The sequence below is a fragment of the Chionomys nivalis genome, chromosome 11 (assembly GCF_950005125.1).
Source record: "Chionomys nivalis chromosome 11, mChiNiv1.1, whole genome shotgun sequence".
NCBI lineage: Eukaryota > Metazoa > Chordata > Mammalia > Rodentia > Cricetidae > Chionomys > Chionomys nivalis.
In genome coordinates, this window is record NC_080096.1 from 48175453 (window position 1) to 48193341 (window position 17889).

The window sequence follows — 17889 nt, forward strand, 5'->3', positions numbered from 1 at the left end:
AGACCAGCCTGGGCTGCAAATTAATGAAATATGTATTTAAATTAATGAGTACAGGAAGTATTTATCAGATTTTAAAGAAACTCAGATGACTATTCTATCACAGAGAGGAAGCAGAGAGAGCGAGCAACACAGTAGACCTTCAGAAGCACACCACTCCTGTTGTTCCGTCCACCCACCCTCCTAATAAGTCACTGATGGAGTTAGCACCCTCATGATCCAGTCCTCTCGGTATCATGAGCTGGGGACAAAGCCTTCAACACATGAAGACTATAGAGCCATATTATATGCAACCATAATACTACCATAAACCTAAAACGAGAGAATCAGTTGCCATCAGCTGAAATATGGAATGTCATCGTGGTAAACATGTCTCTATCTTTGGGTGGGTAAGACTACGAATTTCCAGGAGGGGAATATCTAAACATGTATTTTCTTACCTCCTAGGTGTGAGGATGCCTTAAGAAAAAATAAGAGCTTAATTGGGCCAGATCAAAAGGAGTATCAAAGAGAACTGGAGAGAAACTATCACCGCCTTAAAGAGGCCTTGCAGCCACTGATAAACAGAAAAATCCCTCAGCTGTACAAGGCAGTGCTGCCTGTCACCTGCCACAGGTACGCTCTATGCTTCTTCCTTGGAGCGTCTTAGGAAAAGAAAAACTGATTGATTTTAAGTTTTACAGCCTTTTATTATAAAATTTCAGAAGTTGTGTCCCCTAAAACCTAATAAATTCAACTAGTATATGAGCCATTGCCACTTGTCCCCTGATCAGTCTGAAAGTCAGCCTTTTCTGTGGAAGATACGCTAACTGGAACAGTCCTCCTAAGTCTGCCTTCATAAACCTATTCAAAGTCCTGTCCCAGCTTCTGGCACTTTTGTGTGAGAATTCACTAGAATGTTTCATGAGCTCGTTGTTCCTTTTCCTCAGCCGGGGCAATAGTCGACATAACCTTGCCACAGATTAAAGCAGGTGACCTGACTGTCCAGAGGCTTCAGTAGTGTTCTCTTTTTGACAAGTCAAAAAGGACTTGGAATTTTCTGGTTCCACACAAGAAGTACTTGCCCCGGGCTTAGTACCTGAGGTGGACTGTGGTGGAGATACCATTGCAGATGAAGAACCCATGGCGGTGCCAGTCATTCATTCTCTAACACCTGAGCTCTGCAAACTGGGCAGAAACTGATAAAAATAAACTGCCCTTTTTTCACATTTTTTTTTGAATTTCTGTTTAGCTGTTGGATTATTGTGGCACTATTTTATCACCCTTTTGTTTGAAAAAGGGTACTAATTAACTAATTACGTTGTTTAATAACCTTTGAGAAGCCACTGAATGAAACAATTCAGATAGCCATTCAGAAAAATAGCTACTGTATACTGCTGTCATACTAGTATTAGAGAAGCTGAAGCAGGGCTGTAAATTCAAGGAGAGTCTGGGCCACATAGACAAATGCTGTCTTAAAAAAGGAAAGAAGAAATCAGCCAAGGGCCTGCTTTATGTCACATCCTCCAGGGAGCATCTATCTCCCCCCTGGACTACTGAGGAAATACAAAATATATACTCCTATCCTACATCCATGGATGGGGAAGGTTCCTCTCAGAATTCCCAGAGAGAAAACAAGCACCTCCATTTTTAGCTTTCCCTTCAGACTTTCTGAAATCTCCAGCTGCCTGCACTCATCTCCATCAGCCCCAGCAGGTCAGGAGCCCCAGGGGATGTGAAGGTGCAAGGTATCAAGTGATCAAGCAGTTGGAAAATTCTAATTCCAGTTTCTCCCTCACTCTCCAGTCCTTCCTGTGCTGAGTCTGTTACAGCTGGAGGACGTTCCTTCAGCACATAGTTTCAGGCTCCTGTCATCTCCCTAGTCTAGTCCTCTGAACTTAATATCGGCATGCAGTTTTTGGTTCTGAGGAATTTTGGGGTTTTGTTATTTGGAAGGTGGCAGTGATTTGAAATGTTGCTACTTAAACCAGGTTGACCTTTGACCATTTTCCTGCATCTACTGCCCAGGCATACATTGCACAGCCCAGATCTAGGGAACCTTTTTTTCTTTTTTAAAAATCAAAATTAATTCTTTTGAAACAGGTATCCTATAACTCAGGGCTGGTCTTGAATTCAATCTGTAGGGGGAGAATGGCCATGAACTTCTGATCGTCCTGCCTCCACCTCGAGTGCTTCAATTACAAGGGTACTAGACCCAGATTGTGTGGTTTTAGGAGACTAAAAGAGAGCTTGGTGCATGCTAGGCAAGCACTCAACTGAATTACATCCCCAGTACTCCCAGAGACAGTGTGTGTGCGTGCGCATGGGTTTATGTGTAGCATGTGCATGCAGATGCCCTTGGAGACTAGAAGGCATCTGATCTCCTTGAACTGGAGTTACAGAAGGTTGTGAGCAACCTATGGGTACTGGGAACCTAACCTGGGTCTTCTATAAGAGCAAGGGCAGAAAGCACTCTTAAGCTGGAGTTAACAATCCCTTTTCTTGATGAGTAGTATCCAGCCTTTAAAACTGTCCCCTAGAACTAAAAAAGCAATCTTTGAACTTCAAAGCTAAATGTCATTCATTCTCTTTGTGACTGCTGCCACATTTCCTAGACTCCCACGGCACCTACTTAACTAACATTAGAAAGGATGAGTAAAAGGACCAATCCATGAGGAAGGAAATCTATAAAGAGATATTTTATGAATAAAATCCTTAACTCTTTTTCTTAGGATTTAATTTTGCTTAAAATATAAAACCTGGAATGTTGTTTTGCCAAATGTGATCTGGGACCTTGACCATCTTCATACTCTCATATGGGTAGAATGGACTTTTCCAGAGACCAAGTGAGATGACTGAGTAGAAGCAGGTTGGAGAATTTAGGCCTTCTATTAAGCTAGATGTTATGTATGAATGCTACTCTTTTTAAATGTAGATCAGGCCTGCCTCCCAATTGTGTGATTACAGGCCTGTGCCACCACCACCCAGCCCTGGCTGACCTCAAATTCAGAGATCCACTTGTCTTTGCCTCCTGAGTGCCAGGATTAAAGGTGTGAGCCACCATGCCTTACCCTTGCAAGTTTTTTGTTGTTTTTTAAATAACATTATCAGCTACTTTCTGAAATAACTTAAATTTTTCTTAATTTCAAACATGGTAAATAGTAATATATAAATCCACATAGAAGATACTGTAGTTTGAGAAACACTTGTTTGGTTTCAAGTTTATGATTTAAAAAAACTTACCATAGTAATTCTGAATACTTCAGAAATCTCTCCCATGGCACCTTTAAGTAGATATCCAAATAACCTTTTGGACAAATAATCAATAGATTTGGCAAAGTGGCTGCTATCACATACATCTAATCTGTAGAGAAATCTGTAAACCAGAATGTGATAGAAAATGTAAGATGAACATCTAAATATTGAGGTGTCTCTGGCAGGGAAAACAAAACAAAAAACCCTTAAAGGTTTATGAGGGGAAAAAAAACCATGGTACCTTCTAAAAATTGTTCTTAACCATATTCTCTTATTTTCCTCAGAGATTCCTTCAGCCGAATGAGCCTTCGAAAAATGGAACTCTAAAGTATACACTTGTTCTAGTCACTTGAAACGAGCCATGTATTCAACATTGACTGAGAGGTCTATTGCAACACAGGACTTGGATGTCATTCTGGAAGCAATAGCATTTACTCACTGAAGAATGTGCTACCAGATTCAGGCTGTTACATGTCAGGCTCATGGCTGTGGTGTCTAACCTGGTAACATGTTGTCATCTTTTAAAAAAACAGTTTTAATGATTCAAAGGTACAGTACACATTTACAATTATTTATACCATAGCTAATGTTAAATTTATTTACTTTAAGTTCTTATTTTTTAATTTATATTACCATTTATAGATTCATTCATTTTGGAACCATTTTAAATGTAGTAATGCTTATTTTAAAGGTACTATTAAATATGTGAATGTTTACACTAATTTTAATGAGTGGGATTTTGTTTTTTTTCCCCCTCTATTACAATGGGAAAAAATGAATTGTTCAAAAAACGGTCGGTGGCAGATTCTACTCCCCAAAAAAAGACCTATTAAGAATTCCCAAAAATGTATTTGATAAAACATTTCCATAAAATCAGGCAGTGGTGGCACGGGCCTTTAATTCCAGCACTCAAGAAACAGAGGCAGTACTCTGTGAGTTGGAGGCCAGCTAGTCTACAGAGAAACCATGTCTCAAAAGAAAAAAAAATCTATAAATGATTATATACCAAAATATCTAATACTGGTAATATGGGTAATGACAGCAGCTTGATCTTTATGGATCATTTATTAGTATCAACTTCATGAGTCAGCAATTTGAACTGATTTCTGTGCCTCAAATTAACCTATATGTTAACCTCGAATGAACCTAATAGTTCACTGACTGAACTATTAAATAGAAGCTGCTTTAAGGCTATTTCTTATCACTGATGGTAACACAGAGCTAGGGCTTCACTGGTTTTAATCTACCAATTAAGTGAGAAGTCACATGCTTTTACAAAATGCATAAATTAGTTGCTGTCATCAAAGTAATTGTAATTTCAGTATGAAAAAGGTACACAGAGAAAATCAACATTTTACACACTTGGCACAATTACCCCAGTGAATATTGACGTTTCCTGAATGTTTCAAACATTTTTGGCACTGTGGCTTTCAGAACAACAACACTGATAATACCCTTAAGTGCTGAGTACTGGTGAATCATTAGAAATGGCACCCTTTCCCTCTTTGGTAGGTTGTGGGAGGTAAAGGAGGTAGCATTAGGGAGAAGACACTAAGTACACAACTGTCACTTCTCACTTTGTTACTTGATCTGTTTCACATCTCAGTGGTAGTATGCAGGACTTTAAGATTTATGCAATTATGATTTAGTTATGAAATACCAGTTATTTTCTCATGAGTTAGAATGACTTCTTACTCCATTGTTATATTTCCTGGCAATGTTTTCTGAAAACACCTTTCTGGACTGGAACTCTCTGCAGCTCTAACTGATAGCACAGGGTGGTGATTTTTAAGATTCACCAGTGATTGTCTACTACTGAGAAGGCAAGCAGACTTCATTCCCATGCACCATGTACGGGAGAATGTTAATGGAATAAGCGACCTTTCCTATCAGAATGAAATGTTATTCCAATAGCATTATCTATTTACTCATTTCTAAGAAAAGCTTAATATGCCAAGAATGTCCCTTGTGGTCCATTCTTAAAGTGACTTAAAACTTTTGTCAACCTTCTATGTGTGCCGAACATAGAGTCTTAAAACTAAGACAACTTGGATGGACTTAAGTAGTTTCTCTCTGAAAATGCTTTTCACCTCTGCTCTCCACTGCCAGAAATTGAGTATTGAATGCATGATTATTCTCTCTTGTATGTACACATTTGTTTTTAAGAACTCCACTTTGATAAAAATATGCACTTAAAAACCACACATTTATATACATGGTTAAACAGCTTAAATTTTATTGACCTCCCAGTTTTTAAAAAAGTTAAAGGTCATATACCTCTAGGTCTATATACAGATCGTGCAGAATGAATATGAAGAGATACAAATTAGTCATGCCCAAAAGATTAACTAGAGTCATCTTCATAAATACATATAAAATTCTTATGAAGATAGAGGGACTGCCAGCTTTTCTGAGACACTTTCCAAAGTTATTGAAGGCACAAAATATACATCATTGTGAATATACACATTCTAGACTTCGTGCCTCTGATACAGCCCAAAGATTTAGCTCCATGACTACTATAAAACTAAATATACTGAATGAGATTCTGTTTCTCAGGTGAAAAAGCCAGACCTATAAACATCAAGTAGATAATTACCCCAAAATATGAAGAATACAAATACAAGCACTTTATTTTAAAAAGCAAACACAAAAGATTGTGTAAATCCAAAAGTGTTAACTGCTTTCAAACTTCTATTTTGGATTATTTAGTACCTATACAAGTTTGTTCCCAGAAGCTTATACATCACTAGTCTCTACTAAGGAAAATGATTCTAAAAATTAACATGGTTTTCAGTATTTAAAAATCTCACTATTTATATAAAAGCCTAGAGAGACCAATAATATCCAATAGCTTCAAAAGATAAACTAAAGACTCTTAGGTGTAATCAACTTTACCAATGTTTGTCCAGGTCTGTTTAATATATACACAAGGAAAATATACTCACTATAATTTCTTATAAAATAGCAAGTAAGGAGTAGATGTAGGAGATGTAGACGGGGAAAGAGAATTTAAAAAGTCCTTTTCTTCTGTAACTTTTACTTCAGAATCATCAAAAAGCAACCACTTCCCCTCGTACTCCTTTAAGCTTTGCACTACATATGAAATTTTGTTCTCCAATCCACTCGTGCTCATGCCTGTTTGGTCACTGGATTCCTTGTTCCTGTCAGATTCATGGGTCCCATTAGTATCGTTAGTTTCAGAATTTCTGTTTTCAGCAAATGCTGTCCCAGCAGCCTTATCAGGATTAGTCGCTCTGTTGTACAGCTCATAATCTGCTTTGCTCTTTTGTCCTCCAAGAAGTCCAACAGCTTCTACATTTTTTTTGTTCAAAACTTTACTTGGCTGGGCATTTCCACCAACTCTAATTGATACTTCATCATCGTAATTTTCAGCCATCCCCCTTGCTTCCTCATTCAGTGGCTCTGGATTACGTATCTCACACATCTGGTCAACCACAAAATTCCCTTTATCTAGTTCCAGACTGTTAAGGTCAGTGACTTTAACAGAAGCAGTATAGTGCCCACTACTAATGGTAATGCCACTGTGCATCACAACAGCAAATAATCCATAGCTGTCATTAGTCGGCTTTGTGCTCCATTCTTCTAGGGACAGTTTAAGAGGTGTCAATAAAGGAGTGTTGATCTTGGAAAGTCCACCACCATAACAATCAAACCTTTGGAAGGAAAAAAAGGTTTCCTGTAATTCCATTTTAAATGTAAAATTTTACACACAATGTGAAACCAAGTATTAAGCCCTTAATGTTTAGTTATGAGCAAAGACAAAGACCTCAATTTTGAAAAAGCATATACACAAAAATATTAAAATAGAACCTAGGTATAATAATGCACACCTTTAATCCTGGCATTTGGGAAGCCGAGGCAGGTGAAAGACCATGGAGTGTGCAACAGCATGTCAGAAAAGACAGATTACCCAAAACATCCATTTTTATATCTATTTTTAATAACTTACAAATTCCCAACTATAAAATTTCTCCAAAGTTATAGAGTTCAATTTCCAACTTTCCTTAAAACTGAAAAGAATTTTGTTTTGTTATATTCCCAAAAAGTATGCATGAGTCTGGTAGCTCACAACTCTAATTCTAGCTGCAGCCTCTGAGACAGGGGGACAGTTGTATTTTGAGGCCAGCTATGGCTGTTAACAGTGAAACCCTGTCTCAAAGAAGGGGAAGGAAAGAAGTATTAAAGATTTCTCCATTTCAGTCAGTTCTACTAAAGCAGAATACTGCAACTAGCACGTACATAATGAATAAGAAAAAATATATTTGAGAATTGTACTAGTTTTTTATTTTTCTTTTGGTGCTAGAGACCAAATCTGAGAGCTCACCTTTGCTAGACAAGCACACTATCTGAGCTGTACCACCAGCCCCCAAGAGCACAGTTATGTAGGATGCATGCCCCAACGGCCCGCCTGCGGAGAAGAGAGTTGTTTCTGACAGACCCTCAATTCATTCACAATACTCACTCCAAGCCACTAGCAGCAAAGCACTTCAGATGGATAGTGATAACTTCAGGCATTTTATCAAATAACAGACTTCGCTCTGCTTCCGTATAATGATGGCAATTTTCACAGAAATATTTGTCTTCCCCTACAATTCTTTCCACTGAAGCAAATTGTGAAATTGCCCATCTCAAGGTCTTCATTTCTGTTTTTGGCTCTGGAGAAACTATAAAACAGAATTGTTCACTCATAGTATCTTTTAGACATTCAAAAATTAAACAAGGTTCCATGTGCAATATAACCATTCAGTTTCAAATAACCCATCCCCAACATCTAAAAAGATTTCATTTGCTTTCAGTTATCCTGAAAGTACACATACATGTCTTCTAAATATTATTAGCCAAAAAAATAAAAAAAGCCAGGTCAGCCCAGTCCCTGCTAAGTCTAAGTCAACTGCCAGTATCTCCGGCCGGCCTCTTGACTCCTCAGGACAGTCTATACTTTTCATGGTTTACACTGAACACAACAGTGGCTCAAATATTTAATTTTAAAACAACTCCAGTTACCAAATATTAGGGTCTCCAATGTTAAAGTATTTCATTTTTGCTACAATTCCATAAATATAATTAATAAATGGTGCAAGATAACAGGAAAGCTATATATTATACACCAAGGATACTACAACTATTCTGGAAAAAACTGACTATACCATGGTGCACACAGGCTCCCATTTGCTTACTTTCAGAGCTCTCCTCAACTTTAGAAAGCTCATCTTCTTGTACCGGGACACTAATATCCTGGAAATCTTCTCTTCTTTCTGTTAAGCTTTCACATTCCAAACAGCGAGTCCTTAATACTAGCTGACCTTGAAATAATTTCTCTACGAGTTCAAAACCAATTTGTTCTGCACCTAAAACGAAAACAGGAAAATTAAGTCTATAAAGTATAGTCCAATTCATCAATTTCCCACTGAAATAAAGTATATCATGAACACAAGACCCTTTTCACATCTAGTTAAGCAGTGCCTTATTTATTAAAATGTAGTCACTACCAAAAACATTTTAAATAGAAATTACTATCCTTAGAATAAAGTCAGCTGAATCTTCAACTTGCCTCCCAAAAACATGTCTTTATACAATTGCCCCAGAGAAAGAAAAAAAATTGGGTATAGTCACATTAACTACAGATTTTCCCTAAGATGTGTATATGTATAAACAAAATCTCAACTAAGATTCACTGAATTGTGTCCCTTATGAGTTTATGTCATATTCTGTAAATAAAAGGGGGGAAAACCCACCGCTTTTCCATTAAAAATGTACTGAACTTCCCTACTTTAGAAACCATCGAGCAAAATTACCCTAACATTAATACAAGAGCATTACATAATACATGTTCATACATTCAAGTATAACACTTTAAACACTACAGTTGACATCCAATGGTTAAGTTACCTTCTGAAAACAAAATCTTAACTACTGTATATTTCTATAGTTACTAATATCTCAACTTGTCATTTTTAGTAACTACACTGACCTTTGTTTATGGGCTTCACATCACTAGCGGCCACAGGTGTACCACTGCTTCCTGGGGAGTCGAGTGTACCACCATTAGCTGTAGAATCACCTTCGTGTTTCCCTGGGTCCTCTTCAAGATCAGACTCATTTTCTTTAGATTGTCCTTTGGATCGCTGGTTTGTTGTTATTTTCCCCAGACTACAGAACTTAGAAAGAATGCTAGGCTGCTTAGTTGTAGACTTTAGCCAATTTATTTTAACTTTTGATTTCTTTTGGGAAGGTCTCACACTCTCACTTTCAGAAACACACGTGGGGACGATGTTAGGAGAAGCCTCTAAGGTGTCGCCAGCAGCTTTTCTTTTTGACCTAGTTTGTCTCTGGTTCTCTTCCAGTGACTGGGACTCCTTGGACAACTTAACTTTCTTCTTTATGTTACCAGACTCACTGTCACATCTCCTTTTCCAGTTTCCTTTTGGGAGTTTTTCTTTAAAATCCTCCAGATTCCTCATAGTGTCAATCTCCATGCTGTTAACTCCTCTTAGTTCCTCTTTCTGATGAGATTTTTCTTCTACCTTTGTAGATAATGCAGGCAAACTTTTCACTTCATCTTTTTTCAGGAGTTGGCATGTTTCTTGAATGTTTCCCAGAATACACTGGAGCACTTCCTGTGCATCATGCTGTAGATAACCTTCATACATAGGGTTGAGCTCCCTATCAATAGAAGTGTTCATTTTAGCTAATTCTAGTTTTGTATAGTAACATAAAATTTTTCCATCAACTGTTTTAAATATCCAAAAGTATTCTACTAATTTGAAACCTCTTACCTAAATTTACAGTTGAAAGTAAAAACCAATTTTACTGTATTTTATTATCACCATACTGTGACCCTCTTCTAAATATTATGAATAACTAATGCTGACAGTGCTATACCATATGAGGTTTTATTAGAAATGCTGTTGTGTCCTGCACAGTAGCTGCCATTAAGTAACTACTGACAGATGCCACGAGGCTAAATAACTTGCCTAAAAGGGTCATAAGAGATACAAAGTGAGGGTCCAGAATCAGCTCTTGGACACCATTTTATAATGCCTCATAACAAAGGTAAATAAATGTCCTGGGCCTACATCTATTCAAAAACTAAAGAGGTTTTTACGTCAGGTCTCATTATGAAATTTTCTTAATGTTATGGATTATGTGTGTGTGTTAATTTTTAAGCACATATAATAAGTATTTAGAACCTGCACTTTTTATGCATAATACATTTTGTATATAGACTAATTTCTAATCTGAAATTTTTAGGACCATATGTGTTTAGGAATTCTGGTATTTTCAGATGACAATATGGGTCTATAGGATGTTGATCAATGATGGAGTGTATGCTCAAGCATGTACAAGGCCTGGGTTTGATCCTCAGTACCACAAAAATGAGTAATTGTATTAATACCTAGGCTTTACCTACCACCAGAGACTGATCTGATGTGGAGCCCATATACCACATATATCCGTATTTTTTAAGGAGTGTAATATAGCACATATAAAAGTATGAATCATCAACATATGGGGCAGTATCCTATAATCACACAATCTTTTGATAGAAAATTTATTAATTCACATCAGAAAGAACTATGAGTAAAGAATATAAATAGACTAATATAAGTTTGAATCTAATTAACTTAGTATAATTTATTTTTAAAAATTTTCAAAGCCTCTGGGATATAAAAGGCTGTGAGTCTAGGAGCTTCAATTTTCTTGCCATTTATTCCTTATTTATTCATATATCACTCTTGTCTAAAAACAGAAACAGACAAAGAATTATAAAATTGTGTTAGAGAGGCTATACCTGAGTGTGTTAAGCAGTCGCCTTGGCTGTGTAGCAAGTTCATCTGTATATTTCTCTGGATTTAAGAGAAAACTAGCCTGAAGCTGTTCAACTGAAATTATTAAGGACTGTAAACTGCATATAAGCTCATAACTTGCCAAAGGATCTTCTTTGCAGCTTCCCTATCAAGAAAAAAAATAATTTATAAACATTAAATACGTACCTCTTTACTTCTTAGTCTAACTGAATAATGTAGCTCTTCTAATTTTAATTTTAGTACAACAAAAATTCCATTAAACATACGTCAACTTTTTTCATTTTAGAGTTTTTTCCCGTTGCTTTCTAAATGGAAAAGTGATTTTCTAATCAGTTTTCTTTTAATGTATTCATTTGCATTTCAGGCTAGGAATGTGGCTCAGTGGTGGAGCTTCACTTGTCTAGTAAACAATGCATAAAAAAATAAACCAAAAAAAAAAAAAAAACCCTCTACACAAGACTGAATAATCTGGTAAGGTCCTTTATCAGAATAAAAAATACTATAATATACAATGCTTAAAAGCTTAATTCTTGTTTATAAATCAACAGAAATAATCTATCACCATTGTTCTGAACTCTAATAATCTATTACCTTTTATTTAACATTAATATTAACCTATTAACCTCTTACTTATTTATCAAATAAATTTAACTCCTCCCATTAGTTTGTGTGAGTTGCTTTTTGTTGTTGAGACAGGGTGTCACTGTGTAGCCCTGTCTGGTCAAGAAATCAAATAGAGACAAACCAGGCTTGACCTCAGCCTCAGAGATCAACTTGTGTCTGGGATTAAAGGTGTGCACCACCATGCATGTCCTTCCCCTTATCTTATTTTGCTTTTCAAATTTTTGGCCAGGCAGTGGTGGTGCACGCCTTTAATCCCAGCACTCAGGAAGCAGGCAGATCTCTGTGAGTTCAAGGCCAGCCTGGTCTACTAGAGCTAGTTCCAGAACAGGCTCCAAAGCTACAAAGAAATCTTGTCCCAAAAAACAAAACAGAAAAACAAAAACAAATTAATTTTTTTTACCTTATCTTTTTGATTAGAGTCATCCTTCAGAGCTTCTTTCTTCCTTGAAATAATATTAAATAAGTGTTTCACTCCAGATTTAAAACCAGGACAAAAGTATAACACCTACAAAAGGGACATTGTCTAAGTACTGAGCAAACAATACACCTAAAATCACTAATGCCTTCTATAGGGCACTTTTAATGTCTTACCTAAAACTCAGATGTTAAGACCATTATGAAAACTTGTTCTCTACCCCATCAATACTAACCCACTGTTCTACTAACTCTCAGTAGCACTTACTGAACCTAGGTAGATACATTAATAAGATTAAGATTATAAGGACAAAAAAAAAAGCGAACAAAAAATTTTAAGGGTACACAAAATAACAGGAGTTTTTAAGTGGATACAGCACCAGGAATAAAGCAGGCAAAGAAGGGGGGGGGATGGTTTGGCACTTCCTTTTAAGCAATCTTCCCAATTTTAATATCTCCCCTTTGTTTTTTCTTACCCCACAGGAAGTTTAATAAGATGCAGTTAGTGTTATTATAGCCTAATTTGGTTTGTTTACAAATAAAGGTAAACAAAGTATATACAAAGCCATTCAGTAATCTAAAATTTTCAAGAAACATTAAACGTTACATCATTTTACCTGAAGAATGCTATTTAGATAGCAAGTGTTGCCGAGATTATTCAGTCCCACAAATGGTAACAAGTTCTCTCTCTTCTCACAGTTTATCGGTGAGGACTGTGCAGCAGGAACAACCTGGTCACTGTTAACATACAGGGAAGAGATGATGTAAAGAAGTAAGCCCCAAAGTGGGAAGGCTGCTGCGCTAAGTTTAGGTTTTTACAATGAGGTATGATATGAACAGTCAGATGGCAGTTTTCAAGAGGAAACATTTCAGACTCAAAATAAGCATACCCCCGTAGAGACTTTAAGTCACACTTTACAAACCTCCAGATAATTCCCTAAAGAGGATGTTAGTCCCATAAAAGTAAATGAACTGATATGGTGGTTTCTTTCACCTACTGGGACATTTTTAATCAATTTAATTATGAATATAAACCTGGGAATGAGCTAATAATTAGCAACACTATTTAAAGAGGTTATACACTAGGTCCTATTCGTAAAGGTTTAGAAGAAAGTCTATGAAGAGAATTAGACTACTTCTCACTTAAATAGGTCACCTTTTTTCCATCTTTGGTACTTGGGATTGAACCCAGGAGATCACTGAGCTATAAAACTAACCCTAACAATCACTGGGAAAACATACACGGGATAAAATCTAATTTTGTTACCCAACAAACCACCCATTTGTTGAACTAAGACCCCAAATAGAGTAATTTGAAATATTCACTTTTATTCCTTATTTTTAATTTAAAAATAACTTTACATTATAATGAATTACAATAAAAACATCATGCAGCTAGACTAATGTAGCCACTCAAACACTTGTTCAGTCCTGTAGGACAGCCATTTGAAACCAGGGATTCCATTCAGGGCTTTACACTGCCACCATCAATTACATTTTTTGTGCACTCATTCACCATAAAAAAGGGAAAACATGAGTTTAGACTAGAAAAATAATTAGCTTTACCCACTTTTATGTTGGACTCATCTATACTTTGTATGCATTCCTTCTCTCCTTATCTTTTTAGTGACTAAAGAATTAATGTGCATTAAAAGCCATTTTTAAAATCCAGTTTCAATATAATGTGCAACTCTCCTGCTTCTGAGTTGTTTTGGAGTCAAGTCTTCTGAACCAAACCAAAGAATATCTCGTCTGTACATGCAATGCCCTGCATAAACTGATGGTTTCTCCGCCCACCCCACTTTTTTTTTTTTTTTTTTTTTTAAAGACAGGGTTTCTTTGTAGCTTTAAAGACAGTCCCGGAACTCCCTCAGTAGAGCAGACTGGCCTTGAACTCACAGAGAAACACGCCTGTCTCTGCCTCCCAAGTGCTGGGATTAAAGACCTGCACCACCACAGCCTGGCTCTAGTTTCACTTGATAGTACCCCAATTTAGTCTCAATCACTCACAAAGGCAGCTGTTATGCTAATGAGTTAATGCTGTGGGTGTGACCCTAGGAGAAATCACCAGTACACATCTTGTCTCACTGAATGCAAATTCATGAGTATTTAACCTATCAACTGTCAGGTCAGTGCAGAAGTATCAACCCAAGTTCAGTTTTCCTTCATTGACTCAGAATAAAGTACAGAAATATATTTAAAATAAAATACATACATCTCAGATCCTCTATATTCAGAAGCTTTTTCTTCATTTTCTTGAGAATCGGTGAAATCTAAAGCTCTTTTAGTTTCCTTTTTCTGAAAAAACTTCAAAGAAAGTCTGTTTTTCTTTGAGGGACTCCCTCTTGCAAGCCCATTACTTTCACTAGGTATGACACCAGGCATTTTCTTTTAAAATTGCGAGGAGTTGACGAGAATTAACTTTTAGAAGGCAGCTGTAATCACCAATTGTATCTGTTAATCACACACACACAAAAAGGATATAGTTAGTCATCAGGTGTAGGTGACAAAATTAACAACTGTGAAAGCTAAAAGAATGGTACACACCAGGACACCATATTTAAAAACCTAACACCTGACAGTAGACACTTAGGGATTCTTGCTTCCATCGGTGCTTTTCAACCTTCCTAATGCTGCAACCCTTTAATACAGTTCCTCATGTTGTGGTGACCCCCAACCATAAAATTGTGTTGCTACTTCCTAACTGTAATTTTGCTACTGTTACAAATCGCAATGTAAATATATAATATGCAGGATCTCTGGTATGCAACCCCTGTAAAAGAGTCATTTGACCACCAAGGAGTCACAATCCACAAGGTGAGAACTGATGGATTAAATGAAGCTACACTGTCTAACTTTCTCAAAGATGTACTACTAAAGTCTTACTACTTCAGTGTATATATAAAGGGCCACATCACAAAATACCCATTTAGTAAAATCATACACAAAGCACAATAAAGTCATAGAATTAACTAAAAACCCAGGGCTGGTAAGGTGACCAAGTGGGTAAAGGCACTTGCTAATAATAATAAGCCTGACAGCTTGACCTTGAGCCCAGGAACCCAACTTCTAAAGGTACCCTCTGACCTTTGTGTGCACATCCAAACACACACACAAACACACACACAGACACACACCAGCTTAAAAAAAAATAGGTCTACACAAAACGTCTCTAATTGTAAAGGAAAAAAAACCCAGAGACAAATGAAAAACCACAATAGTACTGAACACTGAAGAATGTTCTTTCCACGGCCATTATAGTCAATTTATGATATACACAATGAAGTCTCTACACAGCTTCAAGTGTAATTCACATACAGAGAAAAGCACATTGTCCGGCCTTTAGTTATAAAATCCGAAAGAAGCTACACATACAAAGCTGGAACCATGGGTGGAAAAACTTGCTCCATGTCATGAGCATTAAAAATTACAAATTTAGTTTTCCAATTTTGTTTTGGAGCAAGGTCTCACTGTACAGCCCTGGCTGTCTTGGAATGCTGCATGTAGGCTGGCCTGGAACTCAGAGATCCACCTGCCTCGGCCTCTCCCTAGTGCTGCTTTGAATGTTCTGTGAGCCACCACACCCAGCTCCAATTATTTCTAAACTCTATGATTTAAACTACACTGAACAAGGTTTCTACCCTGTTTCAAGGTAAAAACTTCAAAATGGAAGGACAAAAGGATATGGCAATATTTGTGATACTTTATAGAAGTTTATTTTTCACTTGGGATATCTAGAAGAAAAGTATTTTTTCATCTCAATATTCCTAAAATATAAACGAGTTTCAAATGTAGGTACCTGAGTAGTAAATTGAGGTACACAAAAAGCCACTCAACTCCTACCCCTAAACATTAACTCCAGTGTACACTGCAGTGAAAACATTTTTGGGGAATCATCTCAGGAAGAACTTTAAGCTGACGAATTTTCCCATTTTGTCTCCAACTTAAATTTTGTCTCCTGGCCCCTTAATATTCCTGATGAAACATTATCAATAAGCTGCTACTATCATTTGATAATGAAAACATTAACGTTATGAATAATAACAAATCAGTCTTCGCTAAACTGTCAGAGAGCCCCAAGCATTAACGACTCGAGAAAGGTGCCTTGCTGGGTGGGAGCCAATGGGAGACGGAGAAAGTGATCAGTCAGCTGAAATAGCGGACCTCACCTCAGCCGACCATCCCCTCCCGGCCCCTCAAAACAACCAGCACTGACGGTCGCCGGGAGGGTGACACTTTCCCAGGTGCCCGATCTTACGCTCTCACCGTCCCTTCTAAGCAGGGGCTTTCGGGCAAAAACATCTCTCGCGAACTTTATAAACCAAGCTTCGTACGATGAACTTAACGGTAAACCTTCCTGACCAAATGACACCGGGAACCCCCGAACCATTGTTTTTCAAATCTATGTAAAAGCACAGTACTCAACTATTTTTTAAAGAATAGTGTGAAACAATAAAGACAAGATCTTGGGAGCAGGGTTAAGACACGTGGCGCCGTTCACACTTCTGGGGAAAGTGTAAGTCAAGAAAATGCGCGGTAAAATTTCGCAAACCCCGACCCGGGACACAGCGATCGCAAACACCTCTTCTCCGGGCCAGCGCTCCTGTTACGAAAGGCGCGGGCAGAGGGACACAAGCTGCCCGGTGGCCGCCCCGGGGTCGCCGCGCCCGCCGGCTCCCTCCCGACCCCCCGCAGCGCAGCCCGGGCCTGGGGGGGGGGCTCCCCACGGTCCGCACCTGCCCCGCAACCGCGGGCCCCGAAGCCCCGGCCCTCCTTACCCGGTCATGGCCCTGAGCGAGTCCGCGGCTCCGCCGCCGGGGAGACCAGCCGGGCAGAGTGCGGGCGCGACAGGTGAGCCCCGCCGCCGTCCCGGGAAAGGGCTCGCAGGTAAGTGTCTCCCGCGGGGGAGTGACCATTCGTCCGCGGAGCGGGAGCCGGGCCGCCGCTCGGTCCTGCCCGCCGCGGCCCCACTACATCCCCGGCGCAGCCCGGCCGGGAAGGCTCCGGGCTGCACAGCGGTGGCGGCGCTCCCGAGCCGGAGGGTCCCCGCTCGGCCACCGACGGGAACTTGGCGCGTTTTCCTCAGTCTCAGGACCCCCGCGAGTGAACCCCCGCCCGCGCCAGCGTCGCGGCTGGAGGTGGCGTCCTCGGAAAGTGCCGGTTCTCCTCCCCACGCTGCAGAGACGCGGAAGCCGCGAGCCGCCGCGCGACCGCCCCTCGCCAGCGGCGCGCTCGGCTCCGGAACCAGCTGGAACGGTAGTTCCTCCCAGGGCCTAACGGGTTCTGCACTTTCAACAGCGCAGGCAGCGGCGCGGGCAGCTCGCGCGGGTCCTCGCAGAGGCGCGCGCTGCGCAGGAGGCCGGGCTGGCGCGCAGGAGCTCGCTCACGCCCTCTTTTTTTTTTTTTTTTTTTTTTTTTTTTTTTTTTTAATTCTTTTTAAACATTCGGGCTCCCGAGTTGAAGGGGAGGGAGCGTACGGGTCGGGAGATGGGACAGGGAGTGGCCGGGACAAGCCCCTGCCTCAGGTGCTCAAATGCGCCAATCCAGAAGGAACAATTTCCAAAGCCTCCTGCCTCCGCCCCGGCAGGGAGAGCCAATCAGAAGTGCCCGCACAACCAGCCAATCAGCGGGCAGAGCGGAATGGCTGGCCAATAACAAAGTAGAGGGAGCGAGCCCTGCCCGCCTGGTTGGGCGTGCGGCGGCCCGGAGCGCCTCTCTCCGCGCTCATTGGCGCTCTCGTGCGCGCTTTCGCTGCCGGCGGTTAGAGTTCCGCTGTGCGTTTTGTTAG

The 17889-nt window shown here is 39.4% G+C and overlaps 2 protein-coding genes across 6 annotated transcripts in view; one reads left to right on the forward strand and one right to left on the reverse strand.

Moving 5' to 3' along the window:
* The window catches only part of Dock7 (dedicator of cytokinesis 7), a 175761-nt gene extending 171814 nt beyond the window's left edge, over positions 1–3947 (forward strand). For all 5 annotated transcript variants that reach the window (XM_057783480.1, XM_057783481.1, XM_057783483.1 and 2 more), the window contains 2 exons: positions 445–612; positions 3516–3947. In XM_057783480.1, the coding sequence (XP_057639463.1) occupies positions 445–612; positions 3516–3558 (211 nt within the window). In that variant the 3' untranslated portion in view covers positions 3559–3947. The remainder of the gene's footprint in view (positions 1–444; positions 613–3515) is intronic.
* A 1892-nt stretch (positions 3948–5839) lies between these two features.
* Usp1 (ubiquitin specific peptidase 1) lies at positions 5840–17448 on the reverse strand. Its single transcript, XM_057785323.1, has 9 exons — positions 16880–17448; positions 14317–14555; positions 12719–12839; positions 12088–12192; positions 11048–11208; positions 9227–9918; positions 8433–8603; positions 7718–7919; positions 5840–6908 (listed from the first exon to the last, which is right to left on the reverse strand). The coding sequence occupies exons 2-9, from the start codon at positions 14484–14486 to the stop codon at positions 6179–6181; spliced, it is 2352 nt and encodes a 783-aa protein (XP_057641306.1). The 5' UTR covers positions 14487–14555; positions 16880–17448; the 3' UTR covers positions 5840–6178.
* Positions 17449–17889: the final 441 nt, after the last annotated feature.